The sequence below is a fragment of the Triticum aestivum genome, chromosome 6B (genome assembly GCF_018294505.1).
Source record: "Triticum aestivum cultivar Chinese Spring chromosome 6B, IWGSC CS RefSeq v2.1, whole genome shotgun sequence".
Lineage (NCBI taxonomy): Eukaryota > Viridiplantae > Streptophyta > Magnoliopsida > Poales > Poaceae > Triticum > Triticum aestivum.
The window spans coordinates 216210065-216229782 of NC_057810.1; the positions used below are offsets into that span (position 1 = coordinate 216210065).

A 19718-nucleotide genomic window follows, 5' to 3' on the forward strand; every position below is an offset into this window, starting at 1 on the left:
TCACCTTCTTCTGAAGGTGCCACCTCCAGCATCCTGGTTAACACGGGATCCGGCGTGGTCTCGGGGAGGGGGGCCGGACACCTAATTAGCTTTGCTTTCGCTATCCACTCCTGTTCAAGGGACAGCTCTTTTGAGGGCAAATTCATGATAAATATGGGATAACGTGTCCGGATACAGGGCTACTTAGTTGAGTATACGGGCGATTGCAGCTCAGACCTGCGTCCTCGGTCAAGTCCGGACACATCGCTTGTGATCCGAAGAAAAGCTTGTACATCTCCACGGGCGTCGCGCCCATAAAATGTTGGAGAGCTCGTGGTCCCTCCGGGTTAAATTCCCACAGGCGGAGGGGGCGACGTCTGCAGGGCAGGATGCGACGAATCAGCATGACCTGTGCTACTATGACCAGAGTGATCTCTCTCTAGGAGATCTCGAATGCGGCCCTGCAGCAAGGGCACGTCCTTGGACGGCCCCCAGTCAAGTCCTTTATTGACCCATGACGCCAGCCGCGGTGGAGGACCCGAGCGAAAGGCAGGTGGCGCCACCCATTTGGTGCCCCTGGGAGCTGTGATATAAAACCACTCTTGTTGCCATAGGCTGAGCTCCTCTTGAAAGGAGCCCTCGGGCCACGGAGCGTCAGCATTCCTGCTTATAACAGCCCCTCCGCACTCTTCCTGCTTCCCCTTGATCATCTTTGGCTCCACTTTGAAGGTCTTGAGCCACAATCCGAAGTGAGGGGTAATGCGGAGGAAGGCTTCGCATACGACAATGAACGATGAGATGTGGAGGATGGACTCCGGATCCAAGTCGTGAAATTCCAACCCATAATAAAACATGAGCCCCCTCACGAAGGGGTCCGTCGGGAAGCTTAGCCCCCGAAGGAAGTGAGACGCGAACACCACTCTTTCACCAAGCTTGGCAGTGGGAATAACCTGCCCTTGGGCAGGCAGCCTATGCGAAATTTCGCCGGTTAGATACCTAGCATCTCTTAGCTTTAGCACGTCTTCTTCCGTAACGGAGGAAGGCATCCACCGGCCTTGCAGGTCGGAGCCGGACATCATCGAAGGTCCGAAGCGCCTGAATCTGGAGCTTTGGGTGTTGGAACTCGAGGCGAGGGGCGGATTCGATTGAGATTGAAAGAAAGGAGTGGAGCCTTGGTCTCTTTATAAAGAGGTTGAATACCAAGAGCCTTCCCCGTGACCGTTCGGGACTCGCCTTCGATAGAGGAGACGTGCCAACGGGCACGACTGGGTTACCCATACTCGTATTGATGAGAATCCCGGAATAAGGGGACACGATCTCTGCTTTGACAAGACGTGCCAAGGAAACCGCCTCGCTAAACACGCTGAGGTGGGACAGTAAAAATGATTCGAATAAAGGCTTGGCTGTGGTGTGATGTCACGCCACGAAATACGTCAGCAGATTGAACTTGTGTAAATATTATTCTCTCTACATGGGTATGTGGAACTTATTTTGCAGAGTCGGACACTATCCTTGTGTTCAAAATCTTCTATGAAGTATTCGGAGGAGGAACCTGCCTTGCAATGCTGAAGACAATATGCGCGCCGGACTCGTCGTCATTGAAGCCTGGTTCAGGGGCTACTGAGGGAGTCCTGGATTAGGGGGTGTCCAGATGGCCGGACTATTGCCTTTGGCTGGACTCCTGGACTATGAAGATACAAGATTGAAGACTTCGTCCCGTGTCCGGATGGGACTTTCCTTGGCATGGAAGGCAAGCTTGGCGATACGGATATGTAGATATCCTACCATTGTAACCGACTCTGTGTAACCCTAACCCTCTTCGGTGCCTATATAAACCGGAGGGTTTTAGTCCGTAGGAAGAACAACAATCATACCATAGGCTAGCTTCTAGGGTTTAGCCTCTCTGATCTCGTGGTAGATCTACTCTTGTACTATCCATATCATCCATATCAATCAAGCAGGAGTAGGGTTTTACCTCCATCGAGAGGGCCCGAACCTGGGTAAAAACATCGTGTCCCTTGTCTCCTATTACCATCCGCCTAGACGCACAGTTCGGGACCCCCTACCCGAGATCTGCCGGTTTTGACACCGACACCTCCATACACGTTTCATCATTATGCATGGCAGTGGAATGTACTAGATATAGACGACATCCACGACGCTGCAATGGATGGCTATCTTCGTTTCAATATCTACAAGGGTTGGATGAAGAGCAAGAGCCAAGTGTGCGGTTCAAGCAAAGAAGTATCGGCCAAGAGGAAGAGGGACAAGGACGATGTCGAGGACGTGGATGAGGACTCCGAGTAAGGTGGCAGTTTCGTTGCTCATGGTGGTTCTAATGCAGTGTCTACCAGAGTAGTTGCAAAGTTTAATTTCAGGTGTGCTTAGTTTAATTTGAGGGGTGTGTTATGCTGAGCCCCCAGCAGAACTATTTTATGTTTCTTCTTGTTACTTTAACTCTTCAGTACGTACATACTAGTATTTCTTACATTTCGTCTTTTAGTTGGTATAGTACTACCACTCATTTCTTCACATTATATACGTACAATATATATGGCCAACATCATATAGCCAGCAGTATAGTTGTCAAAGAATTTCAGGGTGCTTAGTTTTGTCAAAGAATTCCAGGGTGCTTAGTTTTATTTGAGAGGTGGGTTGTGCACTTGTGCTGGACACCATTATTGTGACTAGCCTTTTTAATAGTACTATATGCATAATTTGGCGACGAGCTCTCTCTATATGTACCACCTTTTTTTAATTTCAAGTTTTGCTCCATGGCGCAATCTATCGATACTACTACTGTACAAAAGTGGAGTATATACATTTTTTAAAAGGCTAGAGGGCGGGGCAGTCTAGCTCGGTCGGTTTCATGAGAGGCGAGGGCCTTTGTGATTTGACAACTCATTACTGCTATCAAATCGAATAGTACTGCGTCGCCCGCTGCATGCCTGGTGCCTCCATTAAACCCCTCCGCTAAACCCGCATGCAAACCGAGAATCCTACTTCGGCCACACGTCCATTCATGAGCGGGCCGGAATTAAACACAACACCGGCCGAGCTCCTCCCATCCGACCTCAGTTTAAACGAGGCCAGATGCCGGCCAAGCTCCTACCATCCGCCCTCTATTTACACGAGGCCAGACAGACAGCGGGCAAGAATCGCACCCCTCCGCCGCTCCCCCATCTCCTCCTTCACCATTTTCTCCACTCTTCCGATGGCTTTCGAGGAGCCGTTGTCCGGCATATTACCCAGCTGGGTGGGCCCTCCGGATATGGGCGAGTCCGCTTGGTTCTTCACCAACCTCGCTTGGACCGACGAAGCCAGTTGCCGCCCCAAGCAGACGCGTGGTTCAGCAACTCACCGCTCCAGTTCAGCTCGATGAGGAGTGGCGAGTTGCTCCACGCCGGCACGGCGGCGAGCATGCTGGTACGGGCGTCATCGCTGTTGCGTCGTACCGCGCCACCAGTGTCTGCAGTGACCGTTCCTCCCATGTCTGTCGGCACGCCTCCCGTGCCTGGGGCAGCGCCATGCTGGAAGAGACAGAAGCCGGGTGCATGGAGAGTGACGAGTCGGTGGCCAGCTTCTCCGTGTCCGCTGCCATCATCAAGGAGAAGTAGAACACGGGAGGCCGCCGCCACTTGGGACCATAAAGGCCACCGCCGAGGTGACGACTGCGCATTCAAGTGGTTTCTTTGCTGCTTCGTCTCTTCCAAGGACCTTCATCGACCCCGCAAGTGTCCTGACGGACATGAGGAAGACAAAGGGATCCGCGGGCTGCCATTTAGATTATGTACTCCCTCTACAGCTGGCGGGAAATATTTGTTCTAAGAATGGATAAATTGTATGTATCTATAACTAAAATAAGTCTAGATACATCCATTTCTAGGACAAGTATTTCTGGACGGAGGGAGTGTTAATTATACCAAGAGAGCCGGATTGGCACCGCTTAGTTCATGTAAATATACTAAAATCCATCATGTTTATATGAAGATCCGGCTTTTTTATACGAAATCCTTCATGCTTATATGAAATTAGTCCGTGTTTGCACGAATTTCATCTGGTTGGTTAGAGTTGTAAAAATGTATGCCACTGGCGTTTGATGTCGTCCTCCGCGGAAGGAAGCGGGAGGAAATTTGCCGACTGCCGTTGGAGATGCTCTTATGATGGAAATAACAGTGACATCCAATCCATTTGAGTTAACTGCCTGTATGATTGTCCCTCTATAAAAAGTTAATTGCATGTACAGTGTACACATGACTTGCAGGGTGGCTACAGCTTCGTACAGAAAGTTAAAAAGAAACAAGTCCATCCTTAATCTTGTATGCTAAGTACTCTGTGGGTTCCACTGTCAGTACAGTAGCGAAATAAGTATATATTAAATATGTAATATATAATATAAAAATCTAAAGTTAAAAGACAGAATTCGAACTCATGTCATCGCGTTGCGAGCATCCGGCGCTAACCAACCCAGCACATTTTTGTTGTAGCCCATGCTGGAGATATATCTCCATGTCTACTCTTATACTCCATTTGTTCCTAAATATTTGTCTTTTTCAGATTTCAAATGGACTACCACATATGGATGTGTATGTAGACATATTTTAGAGTGTAGATTCACTCATTTTGCTCCGTATATCTTTTCAGGAAGGGGTCATATTTGTCCTTGATTTATTTATGAGGTATCCAGATGGCACTGCACCGCCAAGAAAAGAGGGTAACATCAAAATTATGGAATACTTTTTTCAGTATGTTGGTAAGGTCCGGTCATAGTCACTTGTGGAAATCTCTAAAAAGACAAATACTCCCTCCGTCCGGAAATACTTGTCATCAAAATGGATAAAAGGAAATGTATCTAGACGTATTTTAGTTTTAGATACATCTCTTTTTATCCATTTTGATGACAAGTATTTTCGGACGGAGGGAGTATTTAGGAACGGAGGGAGTAGAAAAGAGAGTTGGTGATGATGGTGTGCGTGCCATCCTGCAATATAGGTCGTCGGATTTATATCTAACGGATAGGAAAGAAACTATGGTAATTTTGCAAAAATATACCCACACGCCTCTCCATGTTCGCAAATAAGGCCTTCCCTCGTACAAACTTTTCTCTTACAAGATAAACTACTCATACAAATGCATTTTGATGTTCCGTGCAACGCATGGGCAACTAGCTAGTTTCTTTTAAAATAGTTGTTGGGATAATTGGGTTGAAGTGATATATTTTATGTCTGCCCCGAATGATTTCAGATTCACTAGTAGTAACAAAGAAAAGGTTGCCTTGTTAATTAACAGAAAACAGGGTGAAAACTATCACATGAGGCCGGTAAAAAAAAGGCACACTGGGTTCAGCGTCATCGTCACTACAACTTTGCGTGCGCGAGAAGTCTACATATTGAGGGGGCTACCGAGCGAGGCACCGAGACACATTGTTTGAGAGAGAAACCAATTGACAAATTATGATCAGATCGAGTTGTCACCCTTCTGCTATCATTGTTGCGGGGGAGGGAGAGAAAGACGTATCGAGAGTGCGCACGGTAGGCATAGAGGCACAACTACTGTGTGTGTGTGTGTGTGTGTGTGTGTTTGAAAGAGGAGTAGATAGATTATTATCAAGATCGATGTGCCACCCTACTCCTTCGGTGCCAGGTAGTGTGTGTGTGTGTGTGTGTGCGTATGTTTGAGAGAGAAGCCAGTCGATAGATTAGTATCAAGATCGAGGTGTCACCCTACTCCTTCGGTGTTGGGAAGTGTGGGTGTGTGGGTGTGGGTGTGGTTATGGGGGGGCAGTGATACTCACATATCTCTACTCTTATAAAAAAAACATTGTTGGTGATGATGGTGTTCCTGCCATCCTGCAATATAGGCCATCCGATTTATATCCGACAGATAGGAAGGAAATTATGGCAATTTTGCAAAAAGATACCCACATCCCTCTCCGCATTTGCAAATAAGGCATTCCCTTGTTCATCCTTTTCTCCCACAAGATAAACTACTCATACAAATGCATCTTGATGTTCCGTGCAACGCATGGGCATCTTGCTAGTAGGGAGAAGGATTTTGTGTGACACATATCTAGCTATATTAAGGGATAGGTAGATAGCATTTGTGCGAGGCATACTTAAAGCCTCACGAAGATAAACAAACGGTGTGTGTGTGCATGCAAGTGCCGGAAAAAATGAAGCGAGAAACAATGTGTGTTTGTGTGTGTGTGTGTGTGTGTGTGTTTGTGAGAGAGAGAGAGAGAGAGAGAAATCTCAAAACAAAAGGTGCTATGTTGGAATCCCATTGTATGTATTCATATGGTTCCGGAACTCGAGTTAACCTTAGGTATATGTGTGAGAGACATTATTATACTTTGAGATATTAGTGGCTGCGGGTGGGCGGAATTAAAGGGGTGGGTGTGTTAGACAAAGACAGCATGTGTGGTTCTGCGTGAGAGACTTGTAGGACGGGGTACGAATTTAACCTTGACGGAGGGAGAGAAATACACGAAGTGCACCTGTGTGATTCCAATGCCCACAGGGAAATGCGATATGTATGCGTGTGAGAGATTGCACAATTCATTCACGTATCACTATCTAGCGATCGTGGATGTGCATCACTTGAACATAAGTCAATATCTACTTTGTATCGTGGCCCAAGGTACAATATCGATTCAACGCTATAAAGATTGGACACTCACATATCAAAAAAATTCTATTTAAATAAACCTTTTCAGTTGTGCATGCCAAAGTTACAGTGATGTTTCTTCAAACAACCAATGTAGCTATCATGTACATGCACCATTGTTACTCTTGCATTAAAATTCATTAGTCTTGGATGATTTAAGTTTCTATTTTGAAGTAATATATGTAATATTCATATATGAATTCAACGGGTACGCAATTTATGAAATGGAGGCTATGTAATCATATGAGGTAACACTTTTAAGTAGCGGACTACAATATCCATCTCTTTTTGTGTGCCTCTACACTACCACGTCAATGCATTATGTTTAAAGTAAATAACCAATGGCACTAAATTATCTATTTATACGAGAAATACATAGGTTGAGCGTTTGATCCCTTTTTTGTGAACGCGCCACTACACCCGTACGATTGGCCGCGCCCGTGTGAACGTCCAAGTTATCGGCGCATCATCCCGAGTTATTGTCTTTTTTTCTGGGGTGGACTTCACACCAGTTATTAACTGCTGACGCGTGCCCCGTGTACACAGTCTAGCATGACCTTCCCGCTAGCATGGTCCAAAATTAGTTGAAACTGGATACGAATGATCCCGCGGGAGGCAAAATCTCCCGCTTCCTTCTAAAATTTCCGCCACCTTAGCCTTTAGCATGCGAAATTTCCCTTTTGTCCTTGGTGCACGGAGACCAACAGTTACTATACCGCCCTCATCTACATGATAGGTCGGGGCTGCTTTGGTAACTTCCGGTTCCCCCCAGTACATGACACCCCCATTTCCTCTCCCCCTCCCGCAAAACCGACTATCTCCACAGCACCAAAGCATCTTACATCACGCCGTCCATACTTCATCGCCCTTTCTCCCCTCCCCTCTAGAAATCCTAGACTGCTCATCCACCGGTGTACCATAGCCCATTCACTGCCAGCGGCGTCCACCTCGCCGGATCTGCTTCTGCGGCCGCATCTACCCCTCCCACCTCCCCTAGAAACAAGTAGACTGCTCATCCACCACTGTACCACAGCCCATTCAGTGTCGGCCTTGTCCACGGCGCCGGATTTGCTTCGCCGGTACTCTCGTCAACCGCCACGCATCTGCAGCGGCTCATTCGTACTCCCCACCGGAGATGCTTCGTCCACACCTCTCGGGGCCGCCCCACCGACGCCCCCGTCGATGGCCTCTGATCCTCTTCGCCGACACCTTCCTCAGCCCTACCGAAGCCGCTTCGCCGACACCATCGTCAACCCTACCGGAGTAGCTTCGCCTATACCATTCTCAACCCTACCGGGGCTGCTTTGCCAACTCACAAGTCCACGGCCTCAGATCCGCTTCCTCGCATCCTCATCCAACCTACCAGAGCAGCTTTTGACGCCCCATCCACGGCCGCAGATCCGCATCATCGACACCATCCTTAACCCAACCACCGGAGCAGCTTCTGATGCCCCGTCCATGGCCGCAGATCTGCATCGTCGACACCATCCTTAACCCAACCACCGGATAAGCTTCTGACGCCCCGTCCACGGCCGCAGATCCGCGTCGTCGACACCATCCTTAACCCAACCACCGGAGCAGCTTCACCTACGCCCTCGTCCGCGACCACAGATCCGCTTTGCCCACACTATAGTCCACCCTACCGGAGCCGCTCCACAAACATGCTACTCGACGGTTCTAGATCTCCTTACCGGACCCCGACATCCAGTGCAGCGTCATCACCCTTGACGTTTCTAACCTGATTCCCACCGTCTGGAGAGATGCCAAGCACCCGCCACGGCCTAGGTACTTGTCACCTTTAATCCCGTCCAGCATCACCTGCCTGATATACTTCAAATATACTAACCGGTCGCTGTTACCTGTTATGCAGCTGGCAAAAACTACAAGAATGATGTTTCTTCTGGATCTAACAGCTTGTCCAACCAAGATCCTGGACTGAGGCATTGCTATGATCTTGTAAGTGCGTCTCTCTCTCTTGTATTGTTCTATGCATGCCAGCGTGCTTTGCTAGGATTTTCGACCAGTAATCCCTTTGTGCAGACAATGATTTCTACTACCGGCTGCTAAATTAGATATGTAGATGTCATACATGATACTACCTCGTACCTACGTTCCTAAATATAAGTCTTTCTAGAGATTCCACTATAGGCTACATACGGAGCAAAATGAGTGAATCTACACTCGAAAATGCATCTATATACATCTATATGTGGTCCATACTGGAATCTCTACAAAGACATATATTTAGGAACAGGGGCAGTACATTACACAAAATCGTAGGTGGCATGTAGGAATTCCAGTGCACTACATTAGGCTCCCTTAGAGTGCCTGCTAGTCCAGTATACAGAGTCATGGCAAGTTTATGGTACGCACACAATCGTTAATTGGTGGTTTAAATATGCGCAAGGGATATGCAATGTAGTATCATGTAGAGATGTCTGAAATTAGCCGTGTCAACTTGCAGATGGGGTTACACAATGAAAAAGTACAAGATGTATGTTGCAATTTCATGGAACATCGGAAAAAAAGGAGAGGCAGCGGTGAGCCTATACAGTGGGCTATGGTACGTCACTCCTCCATTGCAATCATCATGACATGTTATTTGTATGTCAGTTCTATTAGCCAAGTTTCTTAGGGATAGTTATTATGAGTTATCCTAAGAAAATAAGCACCTGTGAATATAAGCTCCATGTAATAAGCCAACCAGTTCTTTTCATTGCGTTTTCAGCTTATCTTTGGTATGATCAGTGGAAAGTATAGATTGCATTATATATTTTTCATTTTGCTGCACATATAAAAATTAATTTGACTTGCAAACATCACAAATTGAACCCAGTGCAGTAATTAATATGATAGGAAAACAGACCATCACTATTTGTTCAAAATGCAAATACAAATATACCATCTACTTGGCACAATCTACTTTGGTCAATGTTTTCCACAGAGATCCCATTGCCTAATTTAAACGAAGAACGCATGACCCACATTAAATGAAGAACAATTATTTATTAAAATTCGATGGTCCAAGTGGCTGCTTATTATCATATAGCAGCACCACCTGAAAGCATCATATAGCAGTAGTAGCTCATAGCAACTCATCATACAGCAGCAGCAGTCTGCAATTCATCATATACCAGCAGCAGGAGCAGCTCATAGCAATTCATCATATAGCAGCAGCAGGAGCAGCTCATAGATATTCATCATATAGCAGCAGCAGGAGCAGCTCATAGCAATTCATCATATAGCAGCAGCAGAAGTAGCTCATAACAATTCATCATATAGCATCAGCAGGAGCAGCTTATAGAAACTCATCATATAGCAGCAGCAGCAGGTCATAGCAATTCATCATATAGCAGCAGCAGCAACTCATAGCAATTCAACATACAGCAGGAGCAACTCATAGCAATTCATCATATAGCAGCAGCAAGAACAACTCATAGCAATGCATCATATAGCAGTAGCAGAAGCAGCTCATAGCAATTCATCATATAGTGGATCAGAATGAAAATTTCACTACAAGAAATATGTCAACTTGTGACCTTGACTATTGGTCACTGAAAGGTCATTGTTTTTCATTTGCGACCTTTTTGTGACCAAAAATAGAAGGTCAAAAGCTGGCGGTCGTAAACTGAAATTATCGACCTTCTCTGTGAGAAGGTCGTAGACGTTTACAACCAAAACAGAAGGTCGTTGAACCCATGACTTTTTGTTTTGGTCACTGGTTGTCTGCCCAGGCCACATCGGATCCGATGTGGCAATCTGACGTGGCAAAATTACGACCAATTCAAAAGGTCACTGACAAGATTCAGTCCGGTCCGATTAGGTGTTTTAGATGGGCCGAGCCCACTAATTCAACAAACGTATGTTTTTTTGATGGTCAACTAAATGGGCCAAGCCCAATTTTACAGCCCTTTTCTTTTTTGGGCCCTTTACTTTTTCTAGTAAATTTCTTGTTTTGTTGACCTTTTCATTTTGTTTTTTATAACTTATGGCAGAATTATTATTATTTTCGTTATTTAAATAATATAAACAACTCCACAACAACATCATCAGTTAGGTTGTAGCCTTTTTAGGCGCAGTATAACTTTAAGCATAGAAAATTGGAAAACAGATATTTAACCCATATATATTGTTGAGAATTTTTCATAATTTAGATGTCAAAGAAAGATGTACACAGGAATACAATTTTGTTGTCAAAGTAGCATGCCAAACGTACATTTTCATTACATCATACATAAAAACAGCAATAAAAAGTTAAAAATATGCCATATGGCTCAGATCACATAACACAGGACATCCAGGTTCAAATGATCCCAGCAACGAAAAAACATCACCAGCACAGCATACTATTTGCACATTCAAAGAGAACAAACTATATGTCAAAAGAGAACAAGGCAGAAAATAGCCACTAAAATAAAGGAGATAGTATACTCGGTAATTAGTACAGATTTGCTCACTGGACACACACACATTTGGCATATACTTTTGAAAAGAAGTGCAGATTCAAGTAAACTGTAGAGTTATATCAAGACTAAGATACCTGTTGGTAAACAACAACAGGAAAACTCAGATAGAAACTAATAAACCTAGATAGAAAGTAACAAACTTGTACCCTTGATACAGACCAGTAATTAACCCAAATAATCAGTACATTCTAACATGTTAAGTGGCTACCATTCCAATCATAATTGTACCATGCCATAGGAAAAAAATCTGTGACATGACTGCTACAAATTAAACTGATGCTCTTCTACTACTAGACCATTCAAGCTCATGGTCAGGATCAACAATACTAATAACCTGTAGGTACAATGGTACAGTAGCAAGCAAATAGTGCAATAATCCCACCACAACGCATGAAGAAAAACACTATCGTACTGCCACTATCATCCCTTCAACTGACAACATCTATTTCATGGAGGGAGGGAAGGGACTACATAGGCTAGTACTAGTTAATGATGGCGTCGACGATGATATGTATGAGGTTGGCGTCGGTGAGCAGGGATCCACCTCCCGTCAGTTCCATCCATGTTCCGGTGAGGCATTTTCCTCATAACCAGGTTGTATCACCATGAAAACAGAACAGAGTCAGCGAACAGTAAGAACCTCCTCACGATCGACCAGAAGAAGAACAAGATAAATCTGGTCAAATGCATGACTTTTGACTTTTGTTCACCTTACATACTAGAACAAGAACAGTAAGAACCAGAACCTAATTGTATAAACACACACAAAATAAACCTTTACCTCTTGACTCTAGAGATTATCAAACTTCTACTCTGCAGTTGTCGTTCTATCCACCTCTGCATGCATCCATTCCTCCAGCTCTAAGCAACTTCCAAGACACAGTAGCCGCTGGAACATGCACACAAACAAACACAACAAACAAATTAATCGAGATTTTGCATAAGCCAGAGTCAAGCACAAGTTATTCAAGGGCAAACGGTGTGAAGAGCTTGATGATTATATTTGACATAGGCAGTTACACGGGAGAGTCAGTCACATGTACAAATTTTAGCTTTTTCTACCCTTGGCGCAGTGGTAAAGCTGCTGCCTTGTGACCATGAGGTCACGGGTTCAAGTCCTGGAAACAGCCTCTTACAGAAATGTAGGGAAAGGCTGCGTACAATAGACCCAAAGTGGTCGGACCCTTCCCCAGACCCTGCGCAAGCGGAAGCTACATGCACTGGGGCTGCCCCCCCCCCCCCCCCCCCCCCCCTTTACCTAAGTACAAATAGGAAAATGGAACATAGGCGGGTTGATTATATTTGACAGATCTAACTGAACAAAAAAGAGAACATAGCGCCGCGACTTGTTGAGGACAGAAATAGTAACGTTTGATACATAAATTAGTAATGTGAGGCTCAGTAAGGTCCTATCTTAGTGCTATGGGGATTAAGAGCATGCACACAAAAAGCTAATTGGCAGACAAAACTTACTGGTCATAGTTCCCAACACAGATCAAACTGGCAAATAATAATGTTTGTTAAAGCAATTAACAGGGCAGTAGCTCAACCTAAAGAAAGGCAGCAAAACTTATATGAAAGAAACTGAGTTGCAAGTGTATAAAGAGTGATTGATGATCCATTCCAGAGACATGGTAGTTTCTTCTAACATATTGTATTATCAAGTAAACTCTTAAAAGAAAGATGCCCCAGTAAGTACGCTGAATGGAAGACAAAGTGAATAGTGAAACAAGTTGATAGTTGTACACTATAGTGTTTACGCACAGTGGAACTGAATGAATTTCAGATTATGTTGCATGCAAGAACAGGAGCGGCAGTGCGCTCTAGCTAGTAGTACATCAGGATAAGAGCACGTGGAGTGACAACAAGAGCAACAGGGTGTACTGTACTGGAATCTAGATCCGCTCGAGTAAAATAATAGCAAACCATATAGAGCGTCAGTTTAGGCGGTTGCAGACTTGGAGTGCGCTGAGTTTCACTATTCAGTTGTGATAGTTTTACACTTTCAGTCAACACTGTAGAGAAAATGCAGTTCAGCATGTTCTGAATATCTTCACCAAGCTCCGTTTTTTACAGTACTTACAGAGTTTACTGGTTGCAGAGTCATCTGTGCATAGACCTCGTCAGTGTCCTTGTCAGCCTGTGCAAAACAAGCAGCATTCATTAGGATTAATTCATGGAGTAAGAAGAAATACAGAGACAGCATCATCATCTGATGATGCGGTAACCAATCAACGGCTTTGTTCGTCCAGATCACAGGTGGCGTGACAGAAGAAGGGACTACCTCGACATCCTCGACGGTGGCACGGAGGTCGGGCGAGTCCTTGACGGCCTTGATGTGGCCTATGACGTTCAGCCTGTCGATGATGCGCTCGAGCATGTGGACCAAGCGCTCCCACGCAGGCTCCACGCCCTTCTCAAGCTCCTCCAGCTCGCCCTCCTGCATACAGAGAAACTTCAGATGAGCTAGACTGAAACTCAACTTGTCAATTGCCACCTACATAAAATAGTCAAGACTAGAGTCTAACTCAAATCAGGTATGCATTCTTTGGACGTTAAATGCAAGCTTTATATATATATATATATATATATATATATATATATATATATATATATATATGGCTATAATGTATGATGCGAACCAACCAAAGTTTTCATCTCCATTCTGAACAAATTAGACTGCAATGGAGTTGCTTAATACTTATAGCATGATTGGTTTTCCGTTCTGAAACTGTAGACATGTTGTGCTTGGCTCATGCTTCAGATATGATTGGTCTACAGAGATTCAGACTGTGCCAAAAAGGCACAGTAGCAGCTGATGGATATACAAGTACTAAGACAATACTCCCTTAGTGTCAAAGAAACCCATCTTATACTATTAAGCTACAGAGATAGTATGAGATCAGTACTAACTCAGTTGAGTCGTCGATAGATCGGCAGTCCCTTATTCAACAAAGAATGCCACGAGAAGCCATCTAGAATTGTAAATAATAGACAAATACTAGTTGTGTTAGGAGAAAGAGGTTGCCATGGATGGGAGGCGAGGGTACAAACAAGATCTCGTCCATAACCCGTGGTCGTTTGTCCACTTATAGAGTTAATCTAAAAGCGATGGTAAGGTAGAACTATGAGCGGCAGAGCAGATCTCTGTATTACACAAATAGACTATGAAACACATAGTCATGGGCATCATACATCACCCGAGCAAATCCGAAATTAATCTAACAGTGCTAGCGATAGGTTGCAATGCAGGGGAATGGACCGCTGACATGTACTAGATATCTTGAAGGAGAAGAAATTTCAAACAATGACAACAACCAAAGTATCCTTATAAGTTAGAGCAAGTGCATTTACAAAGTCATACGATTTCAGCCACACAAGTCTCTCATAAGCTACAAAAAGGCAATTAAAAGGACAGCAGCCATGTACAGTGATATGCAATTTAGTCAGCAACAAGAGAACATAAACAATGGTAACCCCAGCATCTTGGACAAAAAATTTCTAATGGTCAAACATTGAAATTGCAGGTAATAATACAATCCGCACCGTCGGTGGATGAAGAATTATGGCGCCTCAATACAGTAAACAATTCGTCGATATCTGCTACCATGCGTGATGACATTATATCCAGAGGCTAAATGATGTAAATAATAGAACAGATTTCTTCATCCTTATCCCTCCAAATACGTAAATAAAGTTTCCTTCGGGAAAGGAATTAAGAAAGGTTGTTAGCGTGGCAGATAACGGAGGACGTTTCCTCTGAAAAGAACAGAGGGCGTGAGAAACAAGAGCTGTCCTCGGAGAGGACTGCAGGATTGATCGAACAGGCCAAGAAACGGAACAAGATGACGCTCAAGAGGAGAAGAGGAAGGGGTTACCTTGGGAGGATGGGGTTATCCGGGCGTCAGCTATCTTCGTCGAGTACAACAGCTCACTCCCCGGCGGCCTCCTTCCCTTCCATCCCGATGTCTCTTCTTCCCCCTTCCGGCTAGGCCATGGAAGCTCCGTGGCGTCGGCAGTGGCCGAGCAGACGAGTGGATTCGTTAGACGAAAATGTGGATGGTCAAGGAAGGAAGGGAGGGAGGAGGGGGCGGACCAGGGTGGGGAAGTATCGGATGACGTTGGCCTGGTTCCCGCACCAGAGCGCGGCGGCACACTCCTCGCGGAGGACGCGGGCAAAGGCATCGGTGATCCCGCGGTAGGGCTACATGAGGGCACCCCGGCACAACATCTCGGCTTGGTTTTGCAGCAGCATCTTGACGCGCTCCTTCGGCGCCACCCCCATCTTGGCCACCACCGCCGCCGCGCCGCCCATGGCGAAGTCTGCCGCCACCCTGGCGGGCGACCTGGCGGATGTAGGCCGCCCTGTCGAGGATGTAGTCGTCCCCGTCGTCCCTGTTGAGGATGGAGCGCTCGGACCCACCAGATGGAGCGCTCTGACCTACTAGGATGTAGTCGTCCCTGTCGACGAGGATGGAGCGCTCGGGCGTGGCGGATCCGGCCCCATTCCCGTCGGCGAAGTCGGATCTCCTGGCGGCGGCCTCGCCGCCAGCCATCCGCGTTCGTCCCCGCGCCCTTGGGCGGGTCCGAGGAGAGCTCCGGTTCCGAGGGGTTGGCGGGCTTGGGCTGCGCGGACTCCTCCATGTCCGGCATCCGGATGGATCTGGGAGTGCCTGCTGTCACTGTGAAGTGTGGGGAGAGAGAGAGAGGGGGGTTGCAGGAGAGGAGAGGGGCAATCCGTCTGGGGCGGGAGGGAAGCGGATGGGAGAGGGGAGGCCGTCGGCAGCGAGCTGTGGTAGGGAGGAGGCGGTGGGTGGGTGGCGGCGTGAGGAGGGAAGGAGGCATGGCTCGGGTGCGGCGCGAGGGAAGCTAGGGTTTGGACTAGGGGGGGTGAGACGGACGAGGGGTGAGAGTGTGAGGGGGACGAGGGCTGCCGTCGGATCGGGCAGTATCCGACGGTGTTTGAGCATGATCCGCGTGATGTGTGAGAGGCTTATAGACCAATCAGAACGCAGTAAACACTTTAAAGTTGTTATGACCATTTAAATTGGTTGTAATTTAATAAAAATAAGGTTTTTGACAAGAAAAGCATTTTGTATTTTTCAAGTAACAATGACTATTTTTTAAGATCTACCAAATATTTGTTGCAAAATGACACCACACCATTTTTAGAAATCATTAGGCCATATTTTATGTCTAATTAACCAAACGGTTTATTGTCAAAATATTTTCGAGTGCCCGAAAATGGTTTTTTTTTTGAAAGACCTATCATATATTTATTGCAAAATTGTACCAAATCAATTTTCTAAAATACTAGGACATATTTAATGCACAATTGACCAAATAGTTGGGTGTAAAAAATTTTAATCCACCTCTCGTGAAAAAGACAAATTTCCGCCGATTCAGCTGGAAGCGGGTCAAATTTGAACTATAGCTACCTCGTAGTTTGCTCTTTATTTTTCTCAAAAATTATTTCTAGGTACATAAGTATCTATTTAATCAGAGAAACACAAAAAATTCCAATATTCAACCACTAGCTAGGAATGGTTATTCCCGCCATTTTGACCGCATTTTGAAACGGGCATAAAAAATTAAAAAAAACAAAAAATTGGAAAACCTTTGCATTGTTTCATTATATGTGGCCAAGTTACCAGCAAAAATTATAAACTTGTAATATGGCAATTATTTTAAATAAGTCTTCTCAGAAACGAGCTATCAAATGTGAAGATTCATGGCTTTCAAGCCAAATGATCAATCTTATGGCCACATTCATGACATAGTTTGTTCAAATGATCTCATATTGTGCACAAGGGTGCATCTTGGAATGGCAGACAATGTTGTCTAAGGAAGTTTTCATTTTCTTTGGACGAAAAATTCATTTTCCATTTTTTGAGTGCCCAAAATGAGTTTTTTTGTGAAGGACCTATAATATATTTGTTGCAAAATTGTACCAATTCAATTTTCTAAAATACTAGGACATATTTAATGCACAATTGACCAAATGGTTGGGTGTAAAAAGACAAATTTCCGCCGATTCAGTTGGAAGCGGGTCAAATTTGAACTGTAGCTACCTCGAAGTTTGCTCTTTATTTTTTCCAAAAATCATTTCTATGTACATTAGTATTTATTTAATCAGAGAAAGGTCTCCAAGATTCAACAACTAGCTAGGAACGGTCAAGCCCGCCGTTTTGACTGCATTTTGAAACGGGCATAAAAAATTCAAAAAAAATCAAAAAATTGGAAAACCTTCGCGTTGTATCATCATATATGACCAAGTTTCCAAGAAAAATAATAAACTTGTAATACGGCAATTATTTTTAAAACGTGTTCTCAGAAATGAGCTATCATGCATGAAGATTCATATCTTCCAAGCCAAATGATCAATCTTATGACCACATTCATGGTATAGTTTGTTCAAATGATCTCATATTGTGCACAAGGGTGCATCTTGGAATTCCAAACAATGTTGCCTAAGGAAGTTTTCATTTTGTTTGCATGGAAAATTCATTTTCCATTTTTCGAGTGCTTGAAACGAGGTTTTTTTGTGAAGGACCTACCATATATTTGTTGCAAAATTGTACCAAATCAATTTTCTAAAATACTAGGACATATTTAATGCACAATTGACCAAATGGTTGGGTGTAAAAAGTTTTGATCTACCTCTGGTGAATAAGACAAATTCACGTCAATTTAGTAGGAAGCGGGTCAAATTTAAACTGTAGCTACCTCGTAGTTTGCTCTTTATTTTTTCCAAAAATCATTTCTAGATACATAAGTATCTATTTAATCAGAGAAACACCAAAAAAATTCCAAGATTCAACAAATAGCTAGGAACGGTCATTCCCGCCGTTTTGACCGCATTTTGAAACGGGCATCAAAAATTCAAAAAAATTAAAAAATTGGAAAGCCTACGCATTGTTCCATCATATGTGGCCAAGTTGCTAGAAAAAATTATAAACTTGTAATACGGCAATTATTTTTAAAAAGTGTTCTCAGAAATGAGCTATCATGCGTGAAGATTCATGGCTTTCAAGCCAAATGATCAATCTTATGGCCACATTGATGGCATAGTTTGTTCAAATGATCTCATATTGTGCACAAGGGTGCATCTGGGAATTCCAAATAATGTTGCCTAAGGAAGTTTTCATTTTGTTTGCACGGAAAATTTATTTTCCATTTTTCGAGTACCTGAAATGAGGTTTTTTTGTGAAGGACCTACCATATAGTTGTTGCAAAATTGTACCAAATCAATTTTATAAAATACTAGGATATATTTAATGCACAATTGACCAAATGGTTGGGTGTAAAAAGTTTTGATCTACCTCTGGTGAAAAAGACAAATTCCCGCCGATTCAGTAGGATGCGGGTCAAATTTGAACTGTAGCTACCTCGTAGTTTGCTCTTTATTTTTTCCAAAAATAATTTCTAGGTACATAAGTATCTATTTACTCAGAGAAACACCATATTAATTCCAAGATTCAACAAATAGCTAGGAACGGTCATTCCCGCCATTTTGACCGCATTTTGAAACGGGCATAAAAAATAAAAAAAATAAAAAAATTGGAAAACCTACGCATTGTTTCATCATATGTGGCCAAGTTGCCAGAAAAAATTATAAACTTGTAATACGACAATTATTTTAAAAAAGTGTTCTCAGAAATGAGCTATCATGCGTGCAGATTCATGACTTTCAAGCCAAATGATCAATCTTATGGCCACATTGATGGCATAGTTTGTTCAAATGATCTCATATTGTGCACAAGGGTGCATCTTGGAATTCCAAACAATGTTGCCTAAGGAAGTTTTCATTTTGTTTGCACAGAAAATTCATTTTCCATTTTTCGAGTGCCCGAAATGAGGTTTTTTTGTGAAGGACCTACCATATATTTGTTGCGAAATTGTACCAAATCAATTTTCTAAAATACTAGGACATATTTAATGCACAATTGACCAAATGGTTGGGTGTAAAAAGTTTTGATCCACCTCTGGTGAAAAAGACAAATTCTCGTTGATTCAGGAGGAAGAGGGTCAAATTTGAACTGCAGGTGCCTCATAGTTTGCTCTTTATTTTTTCCAAAAATCATTTCTAGGTACATAAGTATATATTTAATCAGATAAACACCAAAAAAATTTCCAAGATTCAACCACTAGCTAGGAACGGTCATTCCCGCCGTTCTGACCACATTTTGAAACGGGCATAAAAATTTGAAAAATATCAAAAAATTGGAAAACCTCCGCATTGTGTCATTATATGTGACCAAGTTTCCAGAAAAAAATAATAAACTTGTAATACGGTAATTATTTTAAAAAAGTGTTATCAGAAATGAGCTATCATGTGTGAAGATTCATGGCTTTCAAGCCAAATGATCAATCTTATGGCCACATTCATGGCATAGTTTGTTCAAATGAACTCATATCGTGCACAAGGGCGCATCTTGGAATAACAAACAATGTTGCCTAAGGAAGTTTTCATTTTTTTCGACGAAAAATTCATTTTCCATTTTTTCGAGTGCCCAAAATGAGTTTTTTTGTGAAGGACCTACAATATATTTGTTGCAAAATTGGACCTAATCAATTTAAAAAAATACTAGGCCATATATAATGCAC

At 43.7% G+C, this 19718-nt stretch overlaps 1 protein-coding gene across 4 annotated transcripts; it reads right to left on the reverse strand.

The window, feature by feature from the left end:
- Nucleotides 1-11276: 11276 nt before the first annotated feature.
- Nucleotides 11277-16020, reverse strand: LOC123136643 (uncharacterized). Of its 4 annotated transcripts, XR_006467177.1 has the most exons (6): nt 14990-16020; nt 14025-14086; nt 13396-13551; nt 13195-13251; nt 11893-12000; nt 11277-11694 (listed from the first exon to the last, which is right to left on the reverse strand). XR_006467177.1 is itself a non-coding variant. In XM_044556065.1 (4 exons), the coding sequence occupies exons 2-4, from the start codon at nt 13489-13491 to the stop codon at nt 11920-11922; spliced, it is 234 nt and encodes a 77-aa protein (XP_044412000.1). In that variant the 5' UTR covers nt 13492-13551; nt 14990-15982; the 3' UTR covers nt 11277-11919. The 4 variants fall into 4 exon arrangements, 1 of the variants encoding a protein (XP_044412000.1); XR_006467176.1 differs by having other exon boundaries at nt 11277-12000; XR_006467178.1 differs by lacking the exon at nt 14025-14086 and having other exon boundaries at nt 11277-12000; nt 14990-15992.
- Between the last annotated feature and the right edge of the window lie 3698 nt (nt 16021-19718).